The sequence below is a fragment of the Calidris pugnax genome, unplaced genomic scaffold (assembly GCF_001431845.1).
Source record: "Calidris pugnax isolate Ruff unplaced genomic scaffold, ASM143184v1 scaffold13, whole genome shotgun sequence".
Classification (NCBI taxonomy): Eukaryota; Metazoa; Chordata; class Aves; order Charadriiformes; family Scolopacidae; genus Calidris; species Calidris pugnax.
Window position 1 is genome coordinate 22,869,312 of NW_015090810.1, and position 20,380 is coordinate 22,889,691.

The following is a 20,380-nucleotide window of genomic DNA, read 5'->3' on the forward strand; positions in this document are numbered from 1 at the left end:
CTCCCGCCCCCGGCGCTGCGGGCCGGCTGGCGGCCGGGACTGGCACCCCTGCGGAGCTCGCTGTTTGTTTAGGGCTCGGCGAGCCCAATCAGGGCCGGCTGCCTGCAGTTTTCCGGCAGGGCTGCGAGAGGCGCCTCCTCTCTCCTTTTTATACATCCCCCGCCGGCAGCACCCGCCGGACTCGCCGCCGCCGCTCGCCCCCGCCGCACTGGATTTACCGCCCGACGCGGCCCCCGGCCCCATGCGGGGCACCGGCAGCAGCAGGTTTGGCCCTTTGGCTTCTCGTTCCCATTCCCCCGCCCCGATATCCCTTCTTTTTTTTTATTATTTTTTTTATTTCCTTTCCCCTCTCTGTCTCTCCGCCGCTCCGGGAGGCGAGCGGCGCGGCTGCGCCTGGCTGGGGGAGCCCGAGGGAGACTTTTGTGGGCAAACATCCGATGCCTGGAGCCCTTATCTGCCGGGAGTCTTATCTCCCAGTTATCTCGCAGGAGGGAGAGACGTGTTTGGTGCCTATCTGCGAGGGGGCTGTGTGTGTGTGCGTGTGTGTGTGTGTCCTGTATTCATGTGCCCACGGTTATCTGGAGAGCCCCGAGGTGGGCTGAGAGCCTCGCTGCCCGCTTCTCTTGCTGTCATTTCTCCCGCTCCCCTTTCGCTTTCCGCCCCTTCTCCCGGAGGCTGAGCACCGCGGGATCTGTGTCCGTCTGTCTGTCTGTCTCTTCGGCCACTCTCTGGGATGCCCCCGGGCTCGATGCGGGTCCCGTCCCGCAAAGGTGTGCTCGGGCTTCGGGGGTGGGGGGGATAGGGCGTGGGGCAGCCAGGGCTACCGGCTGGCACTGACCCCTGCGACGGGCACAGCCCGGTCCCGGCGCCGCCGGGCACACGTCGGGGCCCGGCCCGTGCGCATCTCACGGCTCCCGGGTGCCTTTCCTTCCTCCTCTTCCTCCTCCTCCTCCTCCTCCCTTTTCGTGACCTTGGGCTGGAAACAAGCAAACAAGCGAGGCGATGCGCGGAAAAGCTAACACCGCTCTCCGGAGAAGTAACCTTAAAGGGATCGCCTCGCTAATTGTTTTCTCCGTGGAACCGAGTCAAAATGACTCATTCATTGAAATAATCATAATAATAACAGCAGCAGCAGCAGCCAAGGAAGGGGCTTTGGCGCGGCCCGGGGAAAAATGCCCCTTTCCCCTCCCCGTTCCCCTCTATCCCCGCTCCCTCTCGCCCACCTTCCCCACGGCGTGCTTCGCGTTCAAACCCGCAGCCCAGGATGCGGAGGGAGAGGGGAGCAGCCCGGGGGGCGGTGCGGGGAGCGAGGCCGGAGCCCGCAGCCCTGTCCCCCCGGCCCGTGTTGACCTGGGCTGCCTGATCCCATTCCGCCGGGGCGAGGGACAACAGCGCCGAGGCGACATGACTGATTAAGCGCTCAGAGGGGCCAGATAAGCCCTGATGAATCTCATTAAGGGAGGGAGACGGGCTGTCCTGTTTGCTAACTTTGTTATTATTATTTCTCTCCCCCCTAGAAGGGGACCTGGATGGCCGTGGCTGAAGGCGGCTGGTGCGCGGTGAAGCGGTGCGCTGCGGACGCCGGCGGTTCCTCCTGCCCTTTCGCCACCAGGGAGCCGGGCCCGTCTCCTCCTTCGCCCTCCTCCTCCTCTTCCTCCTCCTCCGGCGGCTCCCAGGGCGAGCGCAGCTCCTCCAAGACTCCTCAACCGGAGCCCGACGGCAGCCACCGGCCGGCCCCACCGCCGCCGCCCCCCGCCGCCGCCGCCACCGAGGGCAGGTCGCTGCTCGCCCCCTACGTGCACTTCGGGGCCCCCCACCCCTCCGGGCTGCCCAACTGGGAGGACATCCTGCTCTTCGCGGATTTAGACCAAACCAACAAGCTGATCTGGTCCAGCCGCGGCTCCAAGCTGAGCGCCCTCGGCGCCGAGCAGCCCGAGGAGATGTACCAGACCCTGGCCATCTCGGCCGCCCAAGGCCCCACGCCGTACGACGGATCTCCGGGCGGCTTCATGCACTCCACGCCTAGCTCGCCCGTCTACGTGCCCACCACCCGCGTGGGCTCCATGCTGCCCACCCTGCCCTACCTGCAGGGCAGCGGGGGGGCTCAGCCCAGCCACCCGGGAGGCGGCCACGCCGTCTGGTCCCAACCGGCGGCGGAGAGCCCCTCATACAGCACCGGCGGCGGCTCCCACCCCTCCGGCCGCTTCCCCTACTCCCCCAGCCCGCCGGTGGCCAACGGGGCCTCCCGGGAGCCCGGCGCCTACAGCAACAGCCTGGGGGCCAGGGACCAGTACAGCCCCCTGGCCCGGCCGCTCAATGGCTCCTACCCGGGGCCCTACACCTCCTACGTGGGGCCGCAGCTCACCCCCGCCTGGCCCACGGCGCCTTTCGAGAACTCCATGCTGCACTGCCTCCAGGGCCGGGCCGCCCCTATCCCCGTCCGGGCACCCAGCGCAGGTAGGACCCTCCGCCGGGGGGATTTTGGGCAGGGCAGGGTTGGGAAGGGGTTGCCCGCTGGCCAGACCCCCGGGGGGCGAGGGGAGGCGACGGCGGGACCTGCCCCGTGATGCGGGGTTGGCCCCGGGGTTGGCCCCGGGGTTGGCGGTGCGGTGCTTAGTGGCAGGACGGCGATCCCGGGAAAAGTGGCTTTTCTGGAGTTGGAGGTGGCTCTCGTCGTTTGCCTTGGCTGGTTGGGGGGGGGGGGGGGAAACACACCCCCCAAAAACCGGCGGTGTTTGGAGTACGGCACTGGGGGTTGCAAACCCGCCGTTCCCAAAACGAATCGCCCGGTGTAAACCTCGCTTTTATGTTGCCCTACATTTCTGCTTTTCCGAAACGCAGTAATCTGGCCACGAAATGGTGACAAATTCACCGCGAATTAACCTTTCTTGTAGCGTAGAGGAAAATTGCAGAGGCTGCCTTATCCCCGTTTGGATTATTTCAACTACAAACCACTTCGTTAAACGAGAAAAGCAGCGAAGCAAAACCTCTGATATGAACGAGAAATCCCTTTTATAAACTGTTGTTAAAATGTGGCACCTCCTGATGGGATTTTACTTTCACTTCCGAGGTGTTCCATCTTTTTTTTTCCTCTTTTTTTTTCTTTTTTTTTTTTTTTTTAATTTAGGAAATTCTTTGTGTCATTAAATAATTGTAGAGGTTGAGACTGAGCTGCCATGATTTAGAGGTAGAAAGATTAACGATTATTGCAGTCTCTTTAGCTTTAGAATATATGTATGTATATATAAATACAGATGCATAGAGAGGTGTGTGTGTGGGTATGTGTATATATATGTATATTTATATATATTTATGTCTATTTATATATATATTTATGTGTATACGTGTATGTATACACACGCGCGCACACACATTTGATCAGCGTTTGCTTTAATCATAAACTACCCACCAGGTAGGTATATTTTATATACACTTGCGATTTTCTCTTTCAGTGCAGTGTTGCAGAACTTTTCATCTTTCCGTAGGGGTGTACACGGTGCTCCTCCTGTCTCTCGATGATACCCGGTAGATTTAGGCATTTTAAGCCTCCCACTCGGTGTTTACTAACGTGACAGAGGGAAGAAGACTCAGTTGTAGTGGCTGGTAGAAGGGCAGAGCGGAGCTGAGAAGCCGGGTCTGAGGGCGACACGAAAGTTGAGGGTTTTAACTCGATTTACGAAAGTTACAGTGTAAAACTAGGTGATGGAGGGGGAAAAAAGAAAAAAAAAGAAGTGGTTTTGGGGTTTTTTTTTGTTTGTGGTTTTTTTCCTGGGGTTTTTTCTTTTTTTTTCTTTTTTCTTTTTTCTTTTTTTTCCGGCGAGAGGTGGGGTTGGAGAATCTCACGGAAGGGAGAGGAAAGGGGTGTGTGGGGGGGAAGAGGGGCAGAAGAGGGAAGGAGCAGGGTGCTGGATGGAGGAGGCTGGGGCGGGAGCGAGTGCCAAGCCAGCCGGGGAGGGGGGCACGGCGGCTGCCCCCGGTCCCGGGGGTCTCTCGCCCTCCCGTGGGTCTCTCTGCCTTTCCCGTGCCTTCCCCGCCTTTCCCTGGACGGTGCCTCCGGTGCCCATCGCCGGGAAGCGGCGGGGCGGGCAGGGGTTAGCCCTTTCGGCGAGGGGAAGGACGAGGGAGAGCCGGGGGGAGCCCCGCACCGCCTTGTAACGTGGGGCGAAGCGGCCCGGGGCTCCCGGCCCACGCGAGTTTTCCGCTCCCACTGGGCAAAATGCGGCAGCGAAGGCGAAGCCACGCGTGTTCCCCTTTCAAATGATCCCGCCGGCGGGCAGGAGCTGCACATTGTGGCCGCAATATGTTTTTTGTAGCAAAATATCAGACAATTTGATGCAGCTTTCTTAGTGTTATTGGTAGAGTTACTAAAAGCAATATCTAAAATTAAAACTTTGCGTTGCTTTTTCTTGGAGATAAATATAATATTTTTTTTTTCTTGGAGATAAATATATTTCTCACGCACCGAGGGAAAAATATTTTATAATGCCCGAGAACTATGGTCACGGCAGAATTTCTTTCTGCAGGCACGAAGGTAGTGTTATAAAGTAAATAGCTGAGACAAATAACCGTTTAACTTCCAGCGTCCTTGAAGCCTTAAGCGTTTTCCTGGTTACAGCCTTCAATGGCGCTTTGGGTGCAAAGATTAATAAATCTTAGCCATGTGCTAAGAGCTACAAGCTGGCGACGTGAGCTGAACTGTGCTCTCTGGACTCTGCCGTGTCCCCGTTCCTGTTTAGCGCCTAATAATTTGCAAAGGAAGGGAGGAGAGAAATGTATTTCGGTGGGTGCGGGCCAAAAAGGCCGTTTCTTCCCTCAGCTCAATGCCCGCCGTGTCCTTGCAGCCCCGTCTCCAAAGCTGCCTGACGTTTCCAAGCTCCCTTTGGCTTTCCAGGGCAAAGCTGCTAAAGCGAAACGTAAAAGAAGATCCCAGTGATGAATTTAGGCAGGTAGCGGAGGGGACGGAGGGAGTAAAAAACAAAAAAAAAACCAAATAAAAAATCAATGACAAAGCGGTGAATCTGAAACAGGCTTTCCCAGCCTGGACTCGAAAGCTGCTGCAGAAATACTAACACCCCCTTGAAGTTATTTCTGCACACCGTGGCACGGTGTATGTAAAATCCGTATTCATTTTTTTCCCCCCCGAAATATGGAGAGTCAGAACAAGAATATAAAGATTTGCAAGGGTGAAGGTGTTTGCTTTTATAGGTGGGTTCTTTTTGTGGTTTTGGTTTGGTTTGGGTTTGGTTGGTGGTTTTTTTTTTTTTTTTCCGTGCATTTAGACCCCTTTTTTTCCCCCATAGTGTGCAGTAGCTATGGGAGCAGGAGGCAGAATACCGCATATTTTCCCATTTCCTCCGTTTCCTACCAACCAGCTCGAATTTGTCCAAACAGCCGAGGCGAAGTGGTGGCAGCCCGTCGCTGCCTTGGCACACCACAGTCCCAAACGCGGGCTCTAAATTTGAAGTTTTTACTACTGGCGAGGCATTTAAAACGAGAGCCTGGGTAAAAACTCCTTGCCCAGCCTTGACCCCGGGGAATATTGGGCAAAAACCACCGCTCCTCGTATCCCGTCCCTGCGGTCCGGCTCCCAGGGTGGGCTTTGGAAGTGGGCTATTCTGGCAGGCACCTAACTCCCCCCTGCCCCCCTAAAAAGCCGAGTGACCCCCCCCCTTCTCCTCCCGCTGGGCACCACGACGGGGGGTTTCACCCCTCGGGCGGATCCAGCGCCGCTCCAGGCAGATTTCCGAAGGGCCAAATCCCGAGGTGAGGGCAGAGCTGGCCCCGGGGGTCGCCGCTCCGTCCGGCCGCTGCCCCCCGAGCCCGTCCCGGGAAGCACCGGCACCGCTCCGGTTTGGAAAGCAAAGGGGCCCGCGGCAGCGCGGCTGGTACATTTAAAGAAATTACAAAAAAAAAAAAGAAAAAAAAAAGGAAAAAAAAGAGAGAGTATTGTGTAAAAAAATCACTGCGTGGCCGCGATCGCGGCTTTTTCCAAGGAGCGACCAGCGCCGGTCGGTTTCTCGCCCGGGGCCGGTCTCCCGGCGCGGCGGGGCTGGGGTAGCCCTCGGGGGGGGCTCGGTGCCTGCCTGCCTGCCCCACCGCCTCCCTCTTCTGCTCCTGTCCCCCCCCCAGAGCTGCTGGAGGACCTGTCCGAGAGCCGGGAGTGCGTCAACTGCGGCTCCATCCAGACCCCGCTGTGGAGGAGGGACGGCACCGGCAACTACTTGTGCAACGCCTGCGGGCTCTACACCAAAATGAACGGCCTCAGCCGGCCCCTCATCAAGCCCCAGAAGAGAGTGGTGAGTGGGGATGGAGGGGAGGGATGGAGGGGGGTGAGAGGAGCTGCCCCCCAAGGGACCCCCACTCAGCCCTAGCCAGGGGGAAAGCAAAGGCAAAGTTGGGGGGACCATGTTAGCCTGTAATCCCCGCCGGCTGCAGAGCTGAAGCAGGGCTCCTGACCAGGTTTGCAGGCCAAAGGGGTCCTGATGAGGGGCGACAGGGCTGGCAGCCCCCTGGGCGCTGCCTCAGGCCCACCTCATGAGCCCCACGGTGGTGAAATCACCCTCAGCCCCTGGTGAGCCACGCGTGGGGCACGGGCTGGCCTGGCTTTTTGAGTTCACGGACCTCATCGGTGAGGGGGCATCGGCAGCTCAGGATGAATTCGTGTGGCTGATGCGGGACATTTCCAACAACAACAACAAAAATTTAAAAAAAAATCAAGGTTGGAAAGTGTTTGTTCAGAGGGCAAGGAATTTCTCCAGACCTGCTTTGTTTGCTGAGAGCTCGATCCTTGGGAATGTAAGCAAGTTTTGTATATAATTCAAAGAAAACCAATTGTTTAAACAATGATAATAGCCTTTGTTTTTTTTTTTTTTTACTCCTAAGAAATGAGCGGCAATTTTTCTAAAAATATACTCCTAAAAGTAGGGGGGGGAAATAAATAGTACAAACCAGAACCCCTGTTTATAACTCAGGCTGGCACTGAATAGGCAAGGAGAAAATTTAACAAGCGGGAACTGCACATTATGTTTAGCAAATGTGGGTGGAGGTCAGCAGGGAGAAAGAATACGCTCTTCAGTAATGGCTGTTACCGAGCGAGCCACAATAAATCACGCCGGTATAATCCAAGCTGATGTTTGGACCCTTGTGTAGGGAGACAGTCTATCAAACCCATCAGCCTTTCAAGCCCCTTTCAATCACGCCAGCTGCTTCGCTCCGTGCCTGTTTTCCTAGCGTTAAAACACGTCCCCTTCTTTATTTCACAACCCTTTGAATTTAATGCCTTTCTGAGGGGCGAACGAAAACCAAACCCGCCTTGACCAGAGCAGACAGTAAGCCTTCACGAACCAACCCCACCTCTGCTAAAAGACCTTCTTGAATTTAACGTCAAGGCAGAGGTTAATTACTACTGGGTGCCCGTTATTTCTAGCTGGTCATCCACCAAATTTCGTGACACAAGGTGTTATCTCGTTACCGGGGATAAACGCAGCAGACGGGGCAGATCTGCCGCTTGTCTCCAGTGTCAGAGCTCGACTGGCCGTGGCACCCTGGCCCCATGCAGATTTCAAGTAGCTGATACCCAGCTCTGGCATTTTTCTGTTTCTTTCTTTTTTCTTTCTTTTTTTTTTTTTTGAAGGAGGGGTGGGGGTGAGGAGATTAAACCAGAGTCAAACCGCAGCCCGATTTCAGCCTGACACCTCGGCGAAATAACTCTGAAATAGCTCTGGGTAACAGTCCCTACTGAGTACCCTGGCCATAACTATAAATCAGCCGTGACTGTGTGTTCATACAGCGGGAAATATGTAGGTGAGAAGGGAAAATGTTTTGAAAATGCTAAACATGTTTAGATTGCCCCAACGTTTCTGATAAAATTCCTGTGGCAGAAAAGTCATTTTAGCTTCAAAACATGCCAAAAAACCCCCTCGTTTGTTTAGATACAGGAATGAGCAAAAGCTATTAAAATATATGAAGATTTCTACCAGACTGCACGCAAAAGAAAGAAAGATTTAACATTTGATGATATTTCACTTGCAAAGAAAGAAAGGAAACGAAGCATATGTGTTAAGAGCAGCTTTTTTTTCACCCGATCCGTGTAAAACTTGTATTGGATGGAGGCGTGCAATTTGGACGCTGTGTGCGTACGTATTTAATAACAAGGTCAAAAATTCTGTTTTCGTGAGACCTGGATTTTTAAGATTAAAAAGTATATGTGCATGTACTTCAGCCTATATTACACTTGGCCGGGTTTCTTTTTTTTTGCTGTGCAATTAATAATGGATTACTGATTCGAAGTTACAAAATTCGTATTTAATCTAGAGTTCTTGCTGAGCTGTGGTGTAAGACAACAGCTTACTGCTAAAGAAACTCCAACAGATAAAATTCAAGAAACTGGGTTATTACTCTGGAATATTCCTCATTCTCAAAACATTTTTATTGGTTTCCCAAGTGGCAGGGAGCTCTGCGGTATCAAAGGTGACCGAGTTACGTCTAACAACCCAGCAGTAAATGATTCAAGAGGAAGGGCATTGTACCCTTAAGTTAGTAATTTCGGTTATGGGTGCTTTATAGTCAGAATAAGATTAATGCAATCCTCTAAAACTGACTTCTCCGTGTAAACTTGTTCAGCTGCCAGACGCAGAGCTAGGCACAGATTTTTTTATATTTTTTTTGACAATGCGATACTTTGAAAAAGACTGGATTTATGATGTAGCTGGAATTCTTTGCTTGTGATGAACGTAAAAGAGATCACTTGTTACAGGGACTTTTATAACCCATTCACCTTCATTTCACATGTTTATGAGGACTGCCTTCACTTATGATATACAGCCTGCAGCCATAAAGCTCTGGGTTATACGGTTATTTCTGATACAAGGTTGCTTCATCTTGGCTCCAAACTCCACGGAAGAGTGTCATAAATGGCTTGTTTGCAGTGGGGACCTTGCAGTCACCCACCAGCTTTGCTGCTGGCCGAGGGGAAGCTGTGTTCTGTAAAACATGCTCCCGAGGCACGATGTTTTTCCTGCTCGGATGAAATGGGCGATGACAAAAAGATGTTTTTACAAAGATGCTGCTGTTGTATGTGTTACCCTCCGGCACCCAGGAAAGTTTGTTTTCCAGAGCTGTGGTGCCACAGAGGGATGGTGGTTGAAGTGGCTGATTTTTCTGATGATTTGGGAGTATCGGGGGCAGGTTCAGAGCTGCCCCTTTGCCCCCCACACAGGGGAGAGGGCTTTGGACCGGCTGGAGAGGAAGCACAGGAGTGATGTGCCTTCTCCTCAGGTGGAAGGAGCTGTAGTGGAGATGTTTTCTAGCTATTCTGTTGAAGGAAGAGCCAGTGCCTAGTGATGTGAACAGAGGTCCCTGGGTCTCTCAAAATGTAAATTTTGCCTCTGTCGTGACTGCCTGGAGTTGCAGTCTCACCGTGCCTCTTCACGTCAGCTTTCCAGTCTCTGAAACTAGGATAATCTTGTTTGAAGTGTGGGACATCCCGACAGATGCCATAAAAAAACCCCTCCTACTGTCCCCACTGCCTTTTTAACTACTTTTTATAAACTGTAAAGGCATAAATCATTTTCTCCTGCCCGCCTGCTTACGCCTGTGTTTGCCTGCGCTTGCCTCTAGCCCTCGTCCCGGCGGCTGGGCTTGTCCTGTGCCAACTGCCACACCACGACCACCACCCTGTGGCGCAGGAACGCGGAGGGAGAGCCCGTCTGCAACGCCTGCGGCCTCTACATGAAGCTCCACGGGGTAAGCGGTGGCTCTGATGGTCCTTTGGGGAAGGGGTGGTCCTCCCACCGGCGGGCGCCTGGCGGCTTTGAGGGGTTGGTGGCATTGGGCTTCCTCAAGTCGAGTCCATCTTTCTGTTGACGCTGATGGTCTTGGCTCACGGTTTGGATTGTGGAGTTAAAAAAGGATGAACGTGTATAAAAATGGATAAAACGACTGAAAAATGCCTGGTATTAGAAAATGGTTATACCGTTTTAGCAATAAACAGTTTTGACAAGTTATGTGTTTGCCGCTGTAGCTCTCCCGACAGATGTGTACAAGAGACCACCGCTAGATGAGCGGCAGAGGTTTTATTTTTTTGTTGCTGGGATTTAAACCAGCTCTTCAGAGGGGAAAAAAAATCCCTAGATCTTTAATAAGACAGCTTTTCATGGACAGACATAGCTATGCCAGCAAAACTTTAAATGTAATTTCAGCCTTTGCTAGGCAATAGTAGAGGAAGAAAATAGCGCTATCTTGAATACGATGGAATATGTTTTGGGTGAGACTTGGAGCCTGTCGTGCCCGTGTGGATTGAGTTACAGTCGAGCACAAGTGTTTGAAGAGTGGGGGCATTAGGAGCGATTTGGACTTGGTCTAGTCCTCAAGAAAAAAAGTAAATTATAGCACAGGTTTAGACATCATAGCGCTAGTAAGCATATGCTTGAATTGTCTTTCCCCTAGCTCATGTTATTGTTAAGTTAAAATACATCTTAAGCCAGTGTTTTCTGTATAATGATTATCATTGTGATGACACAGGACACAAAGCTGTTTTTCGAGCACATTTTCCCTATAAATACCATAAAGTTGTATCACAGGCAGACCGCTTATAAGAACAAACACTAGGACTGGTTATGGCCTGAAGTTTCTGTCCTCAGGCACTTACAGGCGATGATCTGGTTTGTGTAGCTGCTCTACAGGAAGAGGAGTATTTTTTCCACTCTCATACATTCTTGCTTTCCAGAATCAACCACTGGAGATAATTCCTAACTGACTGGAATAAGGAAAGAGGGATCAGATATACCCCATTCAATTTAATTTTGTATGACCTATGGCCATATGATGCTGTTTTTCCCTAAAAGTATGCTGACTGAGGTGTTGGAAAAATCATTTAGTTCACAACAAGAAATAAGTTTCCCTGCTTTCTTCATTCAGCTAAAACTCTCCTTGAAACAACCCATTGTTTTGCCAAAATAAAATGCAAAGGTTTTTTGGAATCGTTACTGTGACACAGGAAAAATTGACTTGCTATACAGGCATTTTGAACATCAACTATTTGATCTTGTAGTGCATTTTAATTTTTGATATTAGAGTACATACAAAATTCCGTGATCAGTGTGGAAATTTAATTTTTTCAGGTTCCCCGACCTCTCGCTATGAAAAAAGAAGGAATTCAGACCAGGAAGCGAAAACCTAAGAACATAAATAAGTCAAAGGCATGCTCTGGTAAATATAAAAAGATAAGACAGTTGAGCTGCGAGAGTGGGGTTTTTTTTTTTTTTTTTCCCCTGGCTGGAAAATATTTGGTTTTAATACCAGTTCCCGATGTTTCAGGTAACAGTACTACTGCGGTTCCTATGACTCCAACATCCACGTCTTCTACTAACTCAGACGACTGCAGAAAAACCGCTTCTCCCAGCACACAGAGCGCAGCCTCCGGGGTAAGCCGTGAGCCCGTGTCCGTAGCTGTAAGCAGGCTGATCACTGTGCCATGTTATCGCAGCTTTTATCTTATCTAGCAGAACAATAATCTAAACAAACTTTTCAGTTTTGTTAGCTGATACTGGAACAAGATTTTCGGAGGATATTACATATAGCTGTAAACAGAGCGACAAGCTGAAGTACTTTACAAACCTCTTAATTAAGATCTATGTAATTTTTATGATTAAATTAACAATAGCTTAACCCCAGATATTTTTTTTTTTTTAAATGTTCAGGTTCTTCCATTTAAAAGGTTTTCTTTTGGAGCAAAGACAATAAATCATGCCCCATTGATTCTTTCAAGAAACAATTGTGCATGTACCTCTTCTTTTTTTTTTTTCCTGAAATTATCTGTTAAGAATTTATAATTCAAGGCACTGCTGCTCTCATGTTTTCCAAAAGCTGTTTTATATATATATGCATTTTTACACATAATCCCAAATGGCTGGTAAACCCCAGCAAAATGTTATCCTGCTGTATGAAGGGAAACACAAAGGCTTTTTCTTTAAACTAAGATGTGCAATTAAAGCCCAATCCAGATCCAGCTGAACCCAGGTTGGGATGTCCTGCTGATCACTGTCCATAGGGAATCAGCCCTCTCCTTGCAGAGGGCTCTTCAGGGGACAGATGCTCAGCATCTGGTAGCACCGAGCCCCAGAAGAGCACCAGAGGAGTGCTGGTCATCCCCTGCTTTATTTTTGATCCTTATTTTATGTCATGTGCTCAGACCATCTCAAACGTCCTTTCTTCAGTCCGTTAGCATGTGTGATAACAAATACTAACACTGAAGTTGTGAAGCTTAATGTAGATTAATTTCTAACACTTTGGCTATCCATATCCATATCCACACTCCCCCCTCAGGCCTTCTGTATCCTTTAATCTGCCACATCATTTCTTTGAAAAGCTTTCCTAATGTGGCTTTTTCTACTCCTTTATTAATAAAAAGAAGACATTGTTTATAATAACTATTTTTCAATATGTCTCAGCGTTCCCACATTCAAATTCCTTACAATAGTTTAATTTCTGATGTACAAAGTTTCATTGTACAAGAGGAGTGAAAAAAAAACATATTTAGCAAATGTGATTGTTCAGGACTGACAGGGCCACCCAGTTTCAGAGGCACTGGGTTTTGGGTTCGGATGCTGCCAGACAAGTATATTACTAAAAGGGCTTGTCTTTGACATGAGAAAACCCTGTCAGTCCAATAAAATAAACAGATCACATCAAAAAAGGGGAAACACTAACCAAAAAGTGAACTGTTACTGGGTTTCAGGCTCCCTCCAGTGAACTACTATGCACTATTTTGGGCTCTCCCGCAATATTTGCGAAGGGAAAAGTGCAGCCAAATTTTCCTTAAATTACCCTAAGCAGCAGTACCCATCCTGAGGAATGTCCTGCGATGTATATGATGGACAGAAGTAGAACCCCAGTCCCAGCTGAGGCCGAGGCAGTGGTGTAGGCTGCAGGCAGGGAAGGGGGGGCCATATAGATGAGATCCTCTTTCCCCTGTGCTGTTTGTTGTCTTGGCTGGGCTACAGCCTGCCTTCCTCTCTGTAGCCCTTCTCCCTAGGAATGCGTATCAAACCTGTTTATTAATAAGCTTTATGTTGTAATTTTAATAGTACCATTTGTAATATAATTTTTGCCCAGTGGAGTTGTGTGGGTACCAGAGGAGAGCAGGGTGGGGGCACGATTTGTGAGCCAAAGGGTTAGTTTAGAGCTGTTGGCAGCTAAGGGGGGTCCCAGGGACCCTGAGGCTGCTCTTCATTATACGATGGCATCCCCCAGTGCCAGGACTTCAGTTCTCTGATTTTTCTGTAGTCGATCAGGCTGGGCGAGGACACGTGCATGAGGACCAGGGAAATCTATCCCCTTGTACCCAACAGGCAGCACGGTAACATCTGCACAGCCTTTTCCCCACCATGATTCGATCAGATGGGCACTGCATATGCACTTGCAAATTACCCCTCGTGAAAAATTTCAATGAAAGGAGGGAGGCTGTGAAACGTGCTGAAGCGGGGAGGTTGCAGCAGTGACCAGAGGTACAGGCATCCCCCTGACTCCCCTGCACGAAGGGCTAGTGATCTCCCACCCCTGCACCCAGCCCCAAGTGTGGGAGATTGGGGCCCCCAGCCCAATCCCACCTAAATAAGGATGGGATTTGCAGGGGAGCTGTTGTCGGGACATGTCGTGGGTATGGCCACATCCTTCCCTTGGGCTCCTGCTTTTGCCCGAGCATCAGCAACTCATTGGGATGAGGCTGAAAGGAGAAAGCCATGGCTGCTAAGATTTGTTCCTGTTGCCCCAGACAAGATTTGGGAAGACGATCGCCAGCTTACAGAGAAAGTGAAATCATTGGGGATTTAGGCTTGTGGGTCTAAATCCCTTGGGAGGGGCTGAGCGTTCAAATGGGCCATTGAAGTTGTTGGGGGTGAAGGGAAGTTAGCATTTGAGAGCAAGGCAGCCTGTAATCTGATCACATGCCGAAGCAGAGATACTCTACAGGACTTCTGTTTTCCATGATTATTTTTTTCTTTTTCATTTGAGTTGACCCATTGATAGCCCAAAGGTTTGCATTTATTCTTAGAACAGGCGATGGCTTTGCACAAGGAGAATTAACTTCTCCTCCATGCCGTGTCAGAAGGGAGAAAACCCTCAGATGGATAAATCCAGGCTCTGTAATCTTTGGGCACTTTAACAAGAACAGGGTTGATTCCTGCCAGCGGCGCTGGTGACGTTGCCGAAACTGGGGCACCTGCTGGAAGAGCGAACCTGGCTCCTTCCCCGCGCGTTACACAACCAGCATGGCAACTTGTTTTTGTTTTGCTCTGTTTTCACTTCTCCAGCCCTTATTCTGTGAAGAGGGGGAAAATGCCAAATTGACATTAGGCAGAGAAATTTGATGACGTTTTAGAAACTGTTGTCTGAAATTCACAGCAATGTTGTTGCTAAATGAAACAGAGAAAATGAATTCCTCTACTGGTACAAAAGCAATTTATTATGCCTTTTATGGGAGGCTGCCAAAAGAGTTCCCAGTTATGTAGAAATCTAATGGAAATGAAATTCAGCAGAATTTGTTTGTGTCAGTAATATTCACTTTTTGCCCTACCTTTCTTTATCTCTTTTAAAGTAAAATAAAGAGGGGAGGGCAGGAAAAGCGAAGGGCAGCAATTACTCTTGGAAATGTCTTTGAGACTATCCATTTCATGAAGGGAATCTTACATGATGCCAATTTTGAGACAAATTAGCAAGAACCTTAAATGTTGATTTTATGTTCTAGCTGAAGTTTAAACATTTAAAAGATATGATTAATGAATTGCTGTGGGTGCAAAGTTGATTTCAAACATCCCAAAATGTAGAAGTGTTTGGATCAGAGATATTTCGCTGTCCCATTGTAAAGGGGCTATTTGCCAAATTCACATCTGGATCTAGGATTTAGGCCTATTTCTGTTTTCCTAAGCAGTATAAGTACTGGGTGTCCTGTGTTACTAATATGGAAAAGGTCCAGCTGCATGATATATGAAATTCCCTTACATCCCCATAAAAAGAAGATTTGAAGGTTTCAGACAGCCTGCATCTGCATCTATACCTGCTCTCCCTTTGATGCTGCTGAAACTGTACAGAGAAAAACTACACGGAATAATTTGCTAAACGAAGGGCACGGTCTGCAGTGCACACCCATCCATTTCCATGCAGGGACTCCAACTGGTGTGATTACCAGAAGGACTTTATTCCCTTATTAGGATAAAAGGCAGTATGAAAACTTCTGTAAAATCTGCTTTTTATGGCAGGACATGGAGGCTCCATGAGCCAGGGCTGATGTCAGTAAAGGCTCAGCAGCACCAGGGGAGCTCTTCTTTCAGAAGAGCTTTGCCTCCAGTTTGGAGCTTTCTCAGAAGGACAGTAATCATACACCATAGAATAACGTGGGACAGTTGTCTTGCAGGTAAAACTAGTGCTTGGAGGTTTACCTTGAGAAGTGGTTCAGGGCTGGCTCTTCAGGGTTGTAGGTTGGAAAGTGGGAGAGCTGACTGAAACGTCCTCAGCAGGTGGTAAGCTAGCAGGAATACGCAGTTCTAACTGTCCTCAAACCATCCGACAACCTGGGCTGAATTCACTGAACAGCTTCTCCTGCATTTGCTCTGTTTTGTTTTCAGAAGAGGGTTTGTGACGTGGTTAGAGGTGGTGTTCTTTGCTCCTTTTTAGGCAGTAGGTTGGTAGGACGTTCATGCAGACAACGGGGATTTGGCCTCTGTACGCTATCTCCCAGAGTCTGGATGAACCCTGAGACTCAACCTCTTAAAAAAAAATAATCTCCTAACCAACTGGATGTTGGAAAGTTGAATGGCTGAGGGTCTTCCAGATCCAATGATAAGATTTCAATTGGTATAGAATAATCTTGTAGCCATTGGGACAGCATTTTTACTAGAACGGGAGAAAGGCTTACCAGCATGGTTGGTAGGACTTTCACCTGGAAAATGGGAACACGGTGCCTCAGTCCTGGTATGAGTAAATATTTATCTAAACCAGGTGGAATAAGATCAACAGAAGGCATGAGGAACATGGCAACCTGAAATACCAAATAGTCCGGTAGTCAGGGCATTATGCTGGGCGATCTGATATTCCAGTTAAATCCTCTGTTGGTGTCCTACCTCTTCTGTATCAGTCCTCACTCCTGGACGAAGCAGGATGCTGCTTTCTTCTCCCGACTCAGCTTCATAAATTCAGTCATTTTATTTTCTTTGCTCTGTGTATGTGTATCCAAAAGAAAGCGTTTCATTCTATATCAAAGAGAACAAGGCAATTCAGCTTTTTTGTTTCAGCAGGGAAAAACCAAGAAAAAAGAGTATTTTTGGTTCTACCCAAAACTTCTACATGCATATGGACACATATATTTTGCTTGGTTTTGTTTTATTGCCAAAGCAATAAAGCCAATTACTCATACAGACCCCTCGACAGCAGAGGGGTCATCAGCTTTCCCAAGCCACGCTGGAAGTTGCCTCCCTTAGGAAATTAACAAAGTATTAACCACAGATTTATGTTACCATAATACAAAGGAGAGGTTAGTAAATATGTAGACTTACACATCTGCAATACAAACAGAAGGATCAATTTGACTAGCAAGAAATGACAACTTTGGGTAGTAAGGGGGTCACTAAATCAGAAATAAAATTTAAAAAAAGCTGTGTTTTTTCAGTTTGCTCTTCAGCAAACTTCAGAGTATCGCTCTTCAGAAACCAGGGAGTGACAGTATTGGGAGAAAGCGTTTTTGGTGGGGACAGCAGTTATTGCAGGGGGGCTGGGGGATAAAGGGCTCCAGCGCAATTTGCCACAACATGTTATATGCAAAAGAAGTTTTTGCAAGTGTGTTTCAGCTGACCAGGGTTATCATTTAAGTGCAGCGAAACTAAGCTGTGCTAACCAAAGAGGAAGAGAGCGTCAGCTGAGACTCAGCTTACTACAGACCTAGTGTAATGTCCAAAATTCGTGGAGCCTTTTGAACCTGTGAAGTGGTTGGAGCAAAGGTCTATCTGATAGCGCAAAGGTCTAGATCAAGGCCGCTCGCCACCCCCTCTGGCTGTTAACACAACTCCTTGCCCAGAGCTTTTGCTTCTCCACTGCGGAGGTGTGGGGGGAGGCTGGGTGGGTTGTCCCTCCCCTCTCCCCTCTCTCGGTGGTGGCCAGACAGTGCAGGAAGGAGTGGGTGGAAGAAAGCAGTTGTCCTGCAGCCCGAGCTGCCAGTACTGTTTCCCAAGTGCTGGCCAGCACAGGCTGAGCAGCCTAGTTCTGTTCTAGGCCGGCTTTAGTGGGGGTGAATTTGGCTCCAGGGTGCTGATGGCAGGTTTGGGTACGATGTAGGTGTCTAAGTCCCTCCATGGCTCTGGCTGAGATCTCCCTGTAAATGTGGTGGGCAGGTTCTCTATTGGAAAGACCACCTCCAGTCCAGACAACCTGCCTGGGTACTGCCCCATGACCAGCTCCTGCTGGTTTGGGTAAAAAGAAGAGCCTCTGTAGATACAAACACAACGTTTCTTTGTTTGTTTGGGAGGCAAGCTCTTCCCAATGGACTTCATTCAGTTTTTCCTCAGGAAGCCGAGCTTCACAGCTGATTATCTATCCTCTTATCAGATTTCAGCAATAAATATAAATCCTTTACCTTTTTACTGATGGAGAGAGCTGGTATGAATTAGAAGAGCTCATTGACTTCAGCAGCGTTGTTCAACTTATTTATTCCAGCTGACAAACATTCACTAATAACTAAGTGTAGCTTCTGTCATCTTTCATCCCTTGAAGCTGGAGAAGCAAGGAGCAGAGATTAGACAGGCTCAGGAGCAGAGCCGTGATTCAGCCGCAGCCCTTTCATGAGCTAAAATTTGTTTTCCATGTCTCACTTTGGGAGCTGCCCGAGCTGCCTGGATTTGTCATGACATTACCGGGGTGGGGTTTCCAGGCCCAGCGGTCCTGCCCAGGTCCTGCCTGCCCCGGCTCAATGGAGCCAGGATCCGGCCTTGGTCGGGTAGGGATGGGCAGTCTTCAAACAGGACGTGCCTCCACGTCCTCCCTTCTGGGGTGCCCGAGGGAGGGGTAGCTGATAACCCTACATGGAAACTGCAGGTCCCTGCACCCCACCTTTGTAGGTAGGGCTGAATCAGGAAAAGGGTGAATTACACTTTCCAAGCCTGGAAAAACCAGGTAGTGATAAGATATTTGCCTACCGGAACAACGGCGGCAAATATGGGCAAATGGGAACCTTTCAAAACAGCTCCCAGTATTTTTAGCTCAGGTTGAGCAAACACTGCTCAAGTCTAATTTAAACCCTTCTCCCACTGTGGGGAGACTCAAGCTGTTAAGACAATGTCTTTTGTGCTAACAGGAGTCTATTTGATGTATTAAAAAAAGCCTTTTGGAAAAACTAGCCTGATGCAAGACCAAAACGCTAGCGTGAAATCTGCCTCATTGAATTCTCTGAGCATAATCCCAGGGAAAGAGGATACGGAAATTTTTTTGTCACTTTGGCGACTGTGTATTCAAGAGAGCAATAAAACATATTTCTTAGGGCTAGCGCTATTTTCTCTGTTTTTTGGGGGCAAGAAATTGTTCTTTCCGTTTCTGGGTAGCGACTGATGGAGCAGTGGAAGAATAGCAGCGATCAAGCATTTTAATAAAAGCTAAAGAAAATATTGGAGTCAGGGTTATTTAAGACAAAAGTGACCACTGATAATGAGCACCTCTTTCACAAGGTGAGGTTTTCCCTGGGTTAAGGCACAGCGCCGTTTGGAAATTACCTTTGAATAAATGAAGCTTTACTTTTCCTATGTCAGGACTGCTAGCCTGGCACAGCTCCAGGAGAGCCAAGAGCTCTACTCTTGTAAAATGATTAAATATGTATACTTTTCACTTAAACAGCAGGCAGGAAGCTTCTGCAGTCACAGTTGAGAATAGTATTTTTTATTTTTTTCTTTTTAAGGAATCTCATCCGAAGACTATCCATTAACAAGTAAATTAAGGTTTCAAAGTTGACATATCCAAGAGTTAATTTTGCATGAAGTCAGCTCTTAAACATTTCCTTTATCAGGTGAAAATGTTGCCCCTTCTCTGTCTGGCACTGAGAATTTTTCCTCTTTAGCAGATCTGCTCAGCCTCATGGAAAAAATGATTGTTTCTTTGTCTATGTAACTCTCCATTTCTCTGTTAAAATAAATGGGCTGGTTCCAGTGTGGTTCAGAGGTTCATCTTCGTGCCTACAGGGCTCCCCTGTGGGTTGTTTTGTGTGTGCAGATGGTGGGACAAAAAAGGCTCCTGGTTCAAAGGCGTACAGTTTCTCTGCTTGAAATGAAAGGAGCATCTCCTTTAGTGGCCAGTCTTACAGAGGTGAAGTGGTTGTGGCTAGCGTTTTGAAGGGTGAGGAATGATTTCATTGCAGGGTCTGAGTGAGCCAAAGAAGGCTGATTTCCAGGAGGTGCTCTGCACCTGCTGCTGGAGGATTGGAATGTATTGGGCTTCTTCCACCAGGGTAGCAAAATTATAGGTGCCACCTCTCCCTGGTCACATTTATGGTGTTGGTATCTGGGTCCCTTCAGCAGGGGGCAGCGGGCCACATGCACGTTGCCTGCTTCATCATGGCTTGATTTCCAGATTTTTCTGCATGTCCTGTACTTTCTTTCCCACCTTGCTGTGAAGGTAACCATGTGCTGTTCTCCAAACGTGATTGTCACCCATGTCAGACCTTGCCAGCATAGTAAAGTCACTGTTTCATAAAGCGGAGAACGAACGGGCTAAACCTGAGAGATTTGTTCAGTTTCAGGATTTTAAGGCAGGGGGTAAGCAGAGGGCAAAGCCGGAGTGTGCCCGCTGTGCTCCGACCCACACCCCGGTGTGTGCAAACTCACCCCCTCAATGAAATCTCTCTTTCCTCTTCCCCCACCTCCAGGCGAGCTCGTCGGTGATGTCTGGCCCAGGAGAGAGCACCAGTCCCGAAAGCAGCAACCTTAAGTATTCAGGTCAAGACGGGCTGTACACAGGAGTCAGCCTGACCTCCACGGCCGAAGTGACGGCATCCGTGAGACAGGATCCCTGGTGTGCCCTGGCTCTGGCGTGACCCGGCGTGAGGGAAGCTGGATCCCGGCCCCGCGTGGCAGCCCCCAGGCGTCCGCGCACGCTTTCTTCTGCGGAGCAGTGGCGGTGGCAGCGAGAGTGCTGGCAAAGACCATTCCTCTGAAATCGTTTCTTGTGCCTTGGCGGCAGAGGTGTTTGTTCTTCAGCCTCCGAAAGAGGCTCTGCCGAAGCATCCAGTTCCTCATCTATGCAAGAAAAATATAGGGAAAGCAAACGTCCACTGGGGATAGCTAATGCAGCCTTACGCCCTCCAAAAAAAAAAAAAAAAAAAAAAAAAAAAAAAAAAAAAAGAAAAAAAAAA

The 20,380-nt window shown here is 49.0% G+C and overlaps 1 protein-coding gene across 2 annotated transcripts; it reads left to right on the forward strand.

Moving 5' to 3' along the window:
* Positions 1 to 169: 169 nt before the first annotated feature.
* On the forward strand, positions 170 to 20,380 carry GATA6 (GATA binding protein 6). Of its 2 annotated transcripts, none has more exons than XM_014938736.1 (7): positions 170 to 264; positions 1,511 to 2,457; positions 6,130 to 6,296; positions 9,619 to 9,744; positions 11,121 to 11,208; positions 11,317 to 11,423; positions 19,895 to 20,380. In XM_014938736.1, exons 2-7 carry the CDS (start codon positions 1,530 to 1,532, stop codon positions 20,060 to 20,062), a joined length of 1,584 nt encoding a protein of 527 aa, XP_014794222.1. In that variant the 5' UTR covers positions 170 to 264; positions 1,511 to 1,529; the 3' UTR covers positions 20,063 to 20,380. The 2 variants fall into 2 exon arrangements, with proteins under 2 accessions (XP_014794222.1, XP_014794223.1); XM_014938737.1 differs by lacking the exon at positions 170 to 264 and adding an exon at positions 348 to 770.